Genomic DNA, 10,988 nt, shown 5'->3' on the forward strand with positions numbered 1-10,988 from the left:
AGATTGCTAAGCGTAGTAACCGTTTCCGCACTAATTTCCGTGTCCTGCAACTATTCGCCAACATCGTTGTCGTTATTATCCTTGTCCATGTCCACATGCTCATCATCGTCGTTGTCCTTGCTGTTGTCGTCTGGACCATTAAAAGCCAAAAGCAAATTACTCATCACATCAACGGTCAGTAGCGCTGCTTTTTATGTATGCCATACACAGGGATTTTAATAAATCGTTTTCGTCCTTCGACTTCTTCGCCCTCTTCTTGTGCTTTCCTTTTGCTACGCTTTGTTTTTATTAGTTTGTCAATAAAGTGCCAAAAGATGTCGATTACTATCGCTGCTGTCCTTCGACTTATGAGTTTTGCTTATGACCCGCTGCAGGCTGAGAACATTTTAGGCCATAGACATCAAGAGAGAGAAAATATCTTTCCACACATCCTTTATGCACATTCCTTTGCTCAAAGTTCGTCCTTTTCATTTTCTATCGACCCTTCCTCTAAGAAGGTGGAAAAACTTGTGGCAAAGTGATGTTGCAACGTCGCATGCAAGATAAGTTTCTTATCCCCATTTTTGCACTTTGTGATGAATTTTTAATGCAGCTTTACTCGCAATGCACTTTACATCGTAAGCCAAGTTAAAAGCCTCAGTTTATGTGCGTTTTCTACGTTTTTGTGTAATCGAATTAATTGTTTTTTCTTTTTGGTGTGCTACTCTATGCTCAAAAGCCAATTAGCTGGCATTACATACTTTTCAATCTGGAAGCATGTGCGATTTTAATTAGATTAAATTTATAATTGAAAAATGCTTTGCAGAAAATGCCATAAATGCAAATATTTGTATGAGAACATAGCAAATAAAGATAATTAATTTAAAGTCATATGTGCAAATAAAGATAAGGTATAGATGAGGTGAAACAAAGTTTCTGTGAAAGATAAGAAATAGCTTGAGTAAAATTATGCTACTAGAAATCAAAAACATTATTTTTATCGGGTTTAGAAATCAAAAACATTGTTTTGATCGGGTTTATTTATGGACAATACTTATGTTACCCAAACGATTTTAGTTTTGTATAATGCTTAAAGTGAATTAATAATACATTTTTAGGGCACATCAAACGATTTCAAATTCTCAATTCAAAAATAAATATGTAAAATCAAGTATATTATGTAAGTACTTTATCAAGTATGCTTGCTATTGAATGTCAATATTTAACAACTACATTCTGTATTATAAAATCAAAAATTATTGAATTAAGCTTTTTTAGAATGGATATTGCGAAACAAATAAGAATATTTTGGCAACACTTTTGCCTCGGGGTCTGCCATCTGTGAACACAGTCATTGTCAGCTCTAATTCCACATCCTGTGGTCCTTCGGGCGCCTTTCTTAATATAAGATCCACTTGATTGTTTTGTTGGAAGGTGCTGTGAAGTAAAAATATTGGTAATATTCGAGTAGGAAATAAATAATTCTTTACTTACTCAAAGTAACTCTCTGTTGCTTTCTCAACATTGGCAGCTGCTTGAATTCTCACTATTTTCAGAGTAAAGTCTGTGCTATCATACCAATGAGGTCCTCTAAGCGTAAAGATTGTTCGACCATCGGGAGGCAGCATTAATTTTGAAACAAATGTGATGAAATTGTAGGTATAAGCTGAGGGTTTAGTGTAGCACTCTTCTCCCTCACAAAAACTGCTAAAGCGACAGCGACTGCAATTTAAAGAATACAAATATGTAATTAATATAATAAAGAGTTGATTTTAGAGTCTTACTTTTTTTGATCTGCATCATTTGTGTAGCCAGGAGGACAGTTGATAGTGGTGCATTTGTAGCTGCCACGCACATTGGTGCAAATGTCGTTCTGGGAAAACAGGAAAGTTTAAGTAGACGTCGAAATTAGGTAACCGCAGAAATTAATGTTTTGAAAAAAATTTTAAAATAGAAGAGACTTTGCATATTTTATGAATTTGTTTCATTACACTTTATAGTCTATATATAAAATCATTTTCTTACCCTTCCGGTGCACACATGATTCTCCGAATGTGGATCACACTCATCAACATCCCGACAAGTTGTTTTGTCAGCCTCCAAAGTGTAGCCACGCGGACACGAGCATTGATAAGAACCAGCTGTATTCACACAAAAGCTGCCACGAAATAAATTAAGTAATTAACATGAAGAAATTGAAAACTTTCAAACATCTTTACCCCATGCAAAGCTTGTAGTTCTTGTGCACTTCGCACTCATCGATGTCGTTGCAAGTGCGATTATCCTGGCTCAGCTCGTATCCCTGATTGCAGGTGCAACGATATCCGCCCCAGAAGTTGACGCACTTCTGCTGGCAGAGACCCGAAATGGCCAGACACTCATCCACATCGTAGCATTGGGCATGTGTTAGCCAACTTTCTCCCACTTCGTGGGCAGGCTTCTTCTGGAAACCCGATTTGCATTCGCAGTAGTAAGATCCAATTGTGTTGAAGCACTGTGCATTCGAGGAGCACACAGCCTGATTCTGTTCGCATTCATTGATGTCCACGCAAGTGTTGGATCCATCTGACTGGCGTGAAACTTGATGTCCGGTTGGGCAAGCACAGATATATCCGCCATTACGATTGCGACAAATTTGCTTATCGCCACAATTGTGATCGCCACTCTCGCATTCATCGATATCTGCAAGGAAAAATGCGGAGTTTTTAATTTTGAATGATGTTGCTTTTGAATTAGTTGTGAATTTTGTTATTTTTTAGGTCAAGTATAGATATATGACAGATCTGCAGTATCAGCATATAAAGGTTAGTTCCTAAAGCAACACCTCTTCTGATACAAAACTTTACTTGCAAATGAATTGAAAAAGTAAAAGAATAAAGGAATAGCTAACGTAGGTCATTCTACGGTCTAAAAGTATATCGAAAAGTAAATGAAAGCATAGGCAAGAAGATTAATACATTCTCAGGTTAGCTCTAATCGTAGGTCGACAGATAAGTCATTTTACAAATAATTCTTAAAATATTTTGAAAAAAAAAATATATATTTTTATGACTTGTTATGATTATTTATTTCGGTTAAGCTTACAAGAAATGCTGCTTAGAGTATTTTAATAGTGAAGCGAAGTGGCTGAAGAGGCCAAAAGGCAGATATTAAGGATATTATAAGTGGTTTAAACGAGTAGATGTATCTCCACCTTACTTAAGATCACTGACTGTACGTAAATAGAACAAGCACAGTGAGATTTACTCCAAGATAAATGGATCTAAGGTGATATAGATTGTGTACATATGTATAATATATGAATCACTTTGATAACTAGCATTAACTTTGAATGCAAAACTCAGTAAAAAAAGTAAATTAAAGTCATTAAATAAAATCTCAAATAACATTCTTTCTATTAAGACCAGAAAATATGCCTCAAAATAAAAGTCGATAAGAAATTCAGTCTGTTCGGTAAGTTGAATCGGAATATGAGTGCAGTCAGATACATATATATATGATTATGGTATTCATTATAATACAACTATATATATATAATACAACTTCTTTTACTTACCCATACAGGAGGTGCCATCAGGTGTTGGCTTATAGCCCGCAGGACATTGTGTGTAGGTCTCACAACGATAGGAGCCATTGGTGTTGATGCATCTCGCGTTGCTATTGCACGGCTTGTACTCGGTGCACTCATTGATGTCTACAAAGTAATTGATTAACTTTTATAATATTTACTTTTTTAATAATGATATTTACCAACACAGGCACCCAGATAGTTCCTATGAAAACCGTCGGTGCAAGGATGACGAGAAACCGAATAAGTTCCATAGCTGCGTGAATAAGGGTCTCTGGCATTGGCCCTTGAGGGCGCTGGCGATGGTGTTGTTGTTGTGGTAGTAGTTGAGGGCGTGGTTGTTGTTGTTGTGGTTGTAGTAGTAGTTGTTGTTGTTTTGCGATGGCAACGGAATGAACCTTTGGTGTTGTAACACTCATAATCCAAGGGACAATTGTGCGTGGAGAGAGCGCATTCGTCGTCATCTTTGTTTAACGAGGAATAAAAATAAAAATGTATTAATTGTTTTACATAAATATGATATTATAACTTATGTTAAAGAACTTAAACTAATTTAAGAAAATATTCATTTCTTACCATCGCAATTTCCAGTCTCCGCATTGAGTGTGTAACCCGTGCCACAAGAAGTCCAGCGCTGTAATAAATTTATCCATTATTTCGCTATTTGATGAGTATATTTAAGCAATTTATTTATACCGTGCAGATGTATGAACCGATTGTATTGTCACATCTTTGAGTTGGCAGGCAGTTGTGATTGTTAATCGAGCACTCATTAATATCTACAGGAAGTGAGTTAGTGAATACATGCGAATACAGTGAATACACATCTCAATTGTTACTCACCCACGCACTCGTTTTGTGTGGCATCCAGACTGTAGCCAGGCAGACAGTTACAGTAGTAACTGCCTATGGTGTTCTTACACTCCTGATGCATGTCCGCTATACAAGTGTTTGTCGCATTATAGCTGCACTCATCGATGTCCACACAGCTGCCGTCCTTCAAATAAAATCCAGTGCCACAGGATTGATTGCATTCGTATCCTCCAGGATAATTTACGCATTCCTCGCCTTTGGCGCAAGGCGATTGAAGGCACTCATCGTCATCTGCCAGAAAATTAATATAAGCATTATAAAATAATAATAATTTTGGGACAATTTCCCCACCTTCACACTCCTCCAGTTTCTCATTGTAAAAGTATCCTTTGGAGCAACTTTGTGCAATATTGTTGAGACAACGATGTGAGCCAATTTCATTGTGACAATACTGAGTAGCTTTGCAAGCGTGTAAATTCTCTTTGCACTCATCGACGTCAATGCATTTGTTGGGCACAGGATCCAGAAAGTAGCCATCAGGACAGATGTCGTTATCAATCGCTTTGGAGCAAGTTATGTTGTTATCATCCAGTTGATAGCCAGGATTGCAGCTGCATTTGTAGGCATCCAGGGTATTTTCACAAATGTGAGCACAAAGATTTGGAATCTGACTGCAGATATCATCTAAGGAAATACAAGATTTGATTACAGATTTTGTTGCAATATGAATAAACGCAGAGATAAAAAACAATTTTATAGAACAAGAATAAAAATCTACATTTAGAATAGTATTTAAAATGAATTCTATACAGCAAAAAGCTTGACAACAAGATTGCAAGACTTTTGAAAATTGCAGCTAGAGCCTGTATCAAAATTTAACTTTACATATAAAATATACATAAAGCGAACAGTGTATAAACGCAATTAAATAAAAAAAATATTAAAATAATTATTTTTTTTTTAAATTATTTTAAACAATCTAATTTGAAAAATGGCTCAACTTTATTTAAGAACTTTCTTTCATGCACAATGAAAATATTACATTAATTTAATAGTGAAAACGTAATTGATAAAATAATAGTTTTTTTAAAGTAGGTCAAATTTAGAAAATTCGAAAAGAAATATTATAATTTTAAAGAATCTAATTTAAAGAACGCCTGAACTTTTTTTTGAGATTTCTCTTTGTGTGTTTAACCTGACATACTATATTTGCATTGTTGAATTAAGAATTTATTCTTGAAAATGAAAAATATCCAAAAAATGTTATTCAAATTTTTTATAATTTCTTTATAAATCCCGAACTTTTTTAAGGATTTTAAAACTCTTTTTCTTTCTGTGTACATCAACTCACCATCAGGTTTCAACACAATTGCGCCATCCGAAGTTTCTATGCTCTGTTCTTCTAGATCTTCATCCTCATTTTCACCAGATCGGGGTACATCTTCCAGGTCTAGTTTATTAACATTAGTATTAATTTTAGAATAAATATTTGTGGCAGTATTTGTATTTATATTTTCAGCGGAGCTGGAGAAACTATTATCCGAGCAGCAAATAAGGTAAGAGTCGATGTTCATGAGAAACGAAAAAAGCGGATCCTTGCATTTTTGCTGACTCGCCTTGACAGCCAAACCAACTGCAAAGTAAATTGAAGAATGTTGAAGTATTGGAAAACTATTTTCTTTTAGTGAACTTACCTTGACAGGCGCGACAGCAATCCGTGTAGGTAACCGAAGTTGTATTCGAATCATCAACGCACTTTGAACCCTCCAATGCAGCCAAGCGTCCCAGCTCGCAATTCTTCTTGACCAATTCCCTTGAACAGCATAAGCCATAGGTGGAGGTGCATAATCCCAACCAAAGTCGAGGAATATTCGATACAGATGTTTCGGATTGTTCGCAACTATGCGCTGTATGAGCTTGTCTCAAGCCACTCAAACAGCATTTTCGAATATGATCCGCAATTTGTGCTATAAATAAAATAAGTTGGCAATGACAAAAATAACTATTTTCAACTATCAAATGCAGGCAAGGCTAGGTTATATCAGTTACTATACAAATACGAGTATAAACATTGTATGGAGACAACACCGGTTTAAACTTCAGTCTATATTATTATTTGTACAAAGTATGACAGCACAAATGTTTGCTATACTTATTCTTGTATGTTAATATATGAAAACTTGAATGTCTACGTGCTGACAGCATTATCTTCTTATCTAGCTTGAGAGATAAGCACTTATCGCGGATAGTACATATAAGGTAAAAAGTAATCTAAGGCAAGGAATGCAGACTCCATATGTAAGACAACTATTAGCTGCCTGAAAAGGCAAAGCAAGGCGAAGCTTTTCCTATCACGTTTTTGCACAGTAATTTTGTTTTACAATTTTGCGGGGGAAGGTCTCAAAAATGTAAAATAACTTGATCTGGCGGCAGGCAGGAATTCCTCTATGAAATATGTGAATGAATGCAAAATAAATATAGATATATTTACATACTAAACGTTAGTGAATCTGAACGAACATTGTATATGAATGTAAATGCATATGATATATGAAATAATTCATAAATTTATATTGAAATTTTGAATTCAAGTATTCACTTTCATCATATTATGTTATATGCTATAATATGTTATGTTTATACATTTATGAGAGACATACCATCAGCCAACACTTCTCGATTATATTCCGCTGTGAGCAACAAGAAAATCCCAATTAGCTTGATGTATCCCATTAATGTGGGAGTCGGCATCTCGAACGCTGATTGCAGTTGATTTTATTTGAATTGTTGTTCAGTATTTGTTGTGTACTTTTGTTTTTCTTGGCCTTGTCGCCGTTTTTTCTTTCGGGGAATCTTGCGCGATCAGTTGCAATGCGCGTTATGTGGCTGCGTTTCTCGACTGACAACCGACTGACTTGACTGCGGGCCTGAACGCGGGAGAAAAATAATAAAAATACATGTTTGTAGTCTAAGTAACGCGTGTCAGAGATACAGACACTGTCGCAGATAAAGATACACACACATACAGTTATGCATTAATGTGTATATACATTTACACAGAATCTCACGAGGCTGCAACTACTTTCGGATTAACATAGATAAAAGTGTAAAACAGCAGAATCATTTCATACCGTGTGCGCGCAATGGAAAATTGTCTTTTGAAAAAATGATTGATATATATTTAATAATAAAAACGTAATTGATAATATAAATATTTTTTTTTAAGAATTTAAAATTCCAAAAAATGTTAAAAGAAAGCCACTTTTATCTTTCATTTTCAATCATTCAACAAAAAATATAAAAAAGTATAAGAAAATATCATAATAAGGTATCTTCAAGTTGTGCTTTCTTCACAACACTTTGTCTTTGGCTTTATCAGGAATGGGAGGCCCAACGCACACACGCACTTCAGTGTAAACTGTTGTGTTTACGAGTATGTATGTGTATGTGTGTGTGTGTGTGTGTACAGATCGGAGGCGTACAAGAAGAGCTCACAGAAACAATACCGAGTGTAAGCAAGTTAAAAGGCCATTCAGACGACGAGGCTAACATTCTACATAATCGAGTAGAATTCTGCACAAACATTCACAGCAAATATTTGCATTTCATTTAATGCTATCAAAATTTCAGTAGCCACCCAGCGTTGGTCGAAATGAAGGCTCGAAACTTATTTACAAAATGCTTAAGCTAAAGCAAATAAAAATGTTTGAGTCGAAAACAAAAATTAGACTAAGACACACTCTATATTTATTTCACTGATAGGTAAAATTAAACAAATTATTACTGATTTTAGTGTAATAAATAATAATAAGTATAACAATATAAGAAAAGAGTAAACAGATAAATAAACAAGTTAAAAAGCTATCGAGTGTGCTCGACTGTGAGATATCCGCTACTCTTTTTTAATGAAAGCAAAATAGTGTGGTGTTAATTTTAAAATATATCAAATTAATATAGCACAAAATACTAAAAATATACCAAAGAATATATTTAGTACATTAATGTAGTAACATATTACATTCAAAATTTAACATAGAGTGCAAAATATAACCAGATTGTTAGTCAGTAAGTAGGCCTTTTTCCATAACAAAGTATTTCTTATATGTGAAACGTCTGCAATTTTTATCCGATCAGGAATCATAAAAAAGTATTATTCTCTGTACCAAATTTCGAGACTTTAACTGCAAAGTAATAAAACGTGATATCTAATTTAAAAGCCAAATTTGAATACTTCTTTGCTGGTCATGTTATGGATAAATTATACAATATTTTTTAACTTTAATTATCTTTTAGAGTATTAATTCCTTGTCAATACGAACATAATGGCTAAATGAACAATAGGCAGTGTTTGACAAATTTGAATTGTATTCAAAGAACGTCACAGCATTTGAGACGTTAATTTCAAATGTTTTGCATTTTTGGCTGCATTTGCATCCATCGCAAACCGCAGGCAGTTCATTTACATAAATTCACGCAAAATTGCCAAATGCAGTGCACAAATGCAGCCTGTCTCTGCCCACTCTCTGTAGTTTTAATAATTATAATTGGATGCCTGGAATGGGAGAAGTTCGTTGTTGGCTTTTGTGGTAAAGTGGTGATATGGTTTGAGTTTAATAGTAAAATTGCCAATATATGACAAAGGCAGAGCTTAAATAATGATGGCACCCCTTTTCAACAGATGCCATTGTCAGGTGCTGAATCAAAAAGTAATTATCGTAAACTCAATGCAATGAGAGTTGGGTGGCCTATTGATTAGTTTAGCTTAAAATTTAATTGAAAACTTGTAAGTATTCGCGGGCATTCGCGAGTCATTTGATGACCTGTCGGACTGAACGAACAGTAGGACAATAAGTTCCGTGTGCGACACGCGCTAACGCTCAAATGTCAAATTAGATGCAGATTAGAAGGTAAACCGTAAGCGATAACCAGTCAACCATATGGTTGACACGCTCAGATTTATGTGAACGAAATGAAATTCAAATTAAATGCGCCTGGGTTTCGCTTTGATTGACAGCTGCGTACGTTGAACGTTGCCAATTGCCCGATTGAGGGCGGAAACGGATGTCATATTCGGGGCAGGTTGAAATAATCATAATAATGGCAAGCAAGCCTGCACGCTTAAGCTGTTAATAACATATCATTTTTGTGGCATGCCCCGTGTACTGTATCCTGTTACTGGCGTCGCGTGCTGCATTTTCAGCAATTATGAGCATTTAATCCGCGACCACAAAAACTACAAATTGGCTTAAGGCAGCATAATGCGCCGGTTAAGTGGCCAGCAATCACACCACTCAAAATAAAAAGAGCTCGAAACGAGGGTTGAACGATTACATCAATATTCAACCGATCTACGAGTGAAGAAATGCTATTTCAGCAGCCCCAAAAGTATGCTACATTTATTCAAGCAATATCTCGTTATCTGTACATTTCACATATAGATGGCGCCACTAAGCCTCATGCTCGTTTGCCGAAGGAATTGGTTCTGGCATCTGGAACTGCCATTTGCGACCTGTGTATTCCGTATTGTTATCGGTATTTATTTGTAGCGAACATTCTTCTTTAACAATGTTAGCGGACTTTTTAAACTCCTCCAGAGCCGTACGACAGCTAATGCAGACGATTTCCGGAAGAGTTTCTTCAGATTCATCACTATTTTCCAACTCCTCGGACAGCTTGAGTTTCTTGGGTCGACCAGGGCGTTTAGCAACTTTTTCTTTGCTCCGTTTTTTATTTGATTTGGAGAACTGAAAGAGCGTATATTCCGATTCATGCGTTTCCCTTATCAGACCAACTGTCTTGAGAGTTTCCAATGAATTCATTAATAGTTCTCTTGCAAATTCGGCTTCGTCGGGGCTCATCAAGTAAGCCACATGTTTGATAATCTCATTCACTGGTACAGCTCGTGTTGTGTGTTCCTGAATAGCAGTCAAAGCCTGTAAAACTTGACGATTCATTAACTGCTGTTCAATGCTTTCCATATTTATTGAGTTCACAAATAAAGATTCTTCTAAAACAATTTCAATATAATTTAGCTCACTTTTAGTAGTTTAGTTGTTTCCAGTTCAAGTCGATTGCTTATAATGCTTTGAGGCAAAAAAATATCCAAGGGGTCAGAAGTCAAAGTCAACTTCGATGGGAATAAAAACAACAAAGTTTTGGTTTTCAAATTTTTATTGATTTTTTATATATTCTTTGTGCATGTTTTTTTTTTTTTGATGTTTTGTTTATAATTCTTCTTACATGTATAATGTATGCGTGTTTATTTCATTTACATATATTTATATTAATATATATATAATGATATATATATATATATATACTTTTGTCTTATGAACATATTCATGAGATCATAATGATATTATGTATTAAAATATTACAGCATAATATAAAATGTACAAGTTATAAAGTATAAGAAAAATTAATGAAATATGTTGAAAATGATGGGCTTGGCTTAAGACTATTCGATATCGATATCGATCGTTATCGTCATCGTTATCGTGGTTGAACTTAAGCTAGAACATGTGTCACATCGCAGCTTTTTTTCCACAAGTTGGCAGCACACATTTGTAACACACATTTTCACTTTCATTTTGGCACCAACAAATCTTTACAAAAATGGCATTTGATT

General features: G+C 35.1%; 2 protein-coding genes across 2 annotated transcripts; both read right to left on the reverse strand.

The window, feature by feature from the left end:
* Positions 1 to 1,253: 1,253 nt before the first annotated feature.
* LOC132792138 (latent-transforming growth factor beta-binding protein 4) lies at positions 1,254 to 7,255 on the reverse strand. Its single transcript, XM_060801387.1, has 14 exons — positions 7,021 to 7,255; positions 6,055 to 6,327; positions 5,712 to 5,993; positions 4,712 to 5,044; positions 4,391 to 4,651; positions 4,244 to 4,326; positions 4,124 to 4,181; positions 3,730 to 4,011; positions 3,536 to 3,673; positions 2,199 to 2,661; positions 2,005 to 2,137; positions 1,764 to 1,852; positions 1,474 to 1,701; positions 1,254 to 1,416 (listed from the first exon to the last, which is right to left on the reverse strand). Exons 1-14 carry the CDS (start codon positions 7,109 to 7,111, stop codon positions 1,254 to 1,256), a joined length of 2,877 nt encoding a protein of 958 aa, XP_060657370.1. The 5' UTR covers positions 7,112 to 7,255.
* A 2,468-nt stretch (positions 7,256 to 9,723) lies between these two features.
* LOC132790336 (uncharacterized) lies at positions 9,724 to 10,445 on the reverse strand. Its single transcript, XM_060798829.1, has 2 exons — positions 10,398 to 10,445; positions 9,724 to 10,301 (listed from the first exon to the last, which is right to left on the reverse strand). The coding sequence occupies exon 2, from the start codon at positions 10,216 to 10,218 to the stop codon at positions 9,808 to 9,810; it is 411 nt and encodes a 136-aa protein (XP_060654812.1). The 5' UTR covers positions 10,219 to 10,301; positions 10,398 to 10,445; the 3' UTR covers positions 9,724 to 9,807.
* Positions 10,446 to 10,988: the final 543 nt, after the last annotated feature.

The sequence above is a fragment of the Drosophila nasuta genome, chromosome 3 (genome assembly GCF_023558535.2).
Source record: "Drosophila nasuta strain 15112-1781.00 chromosome 3, ASM2355853v1, whole genome shotgun sequence".
Taxonomy (NCBI): Eukaryota; Metazoa; Arthropoda; class Insecta; order Diptera; family Drosophilidae; genus Drosophila; species Drosophila nasuta.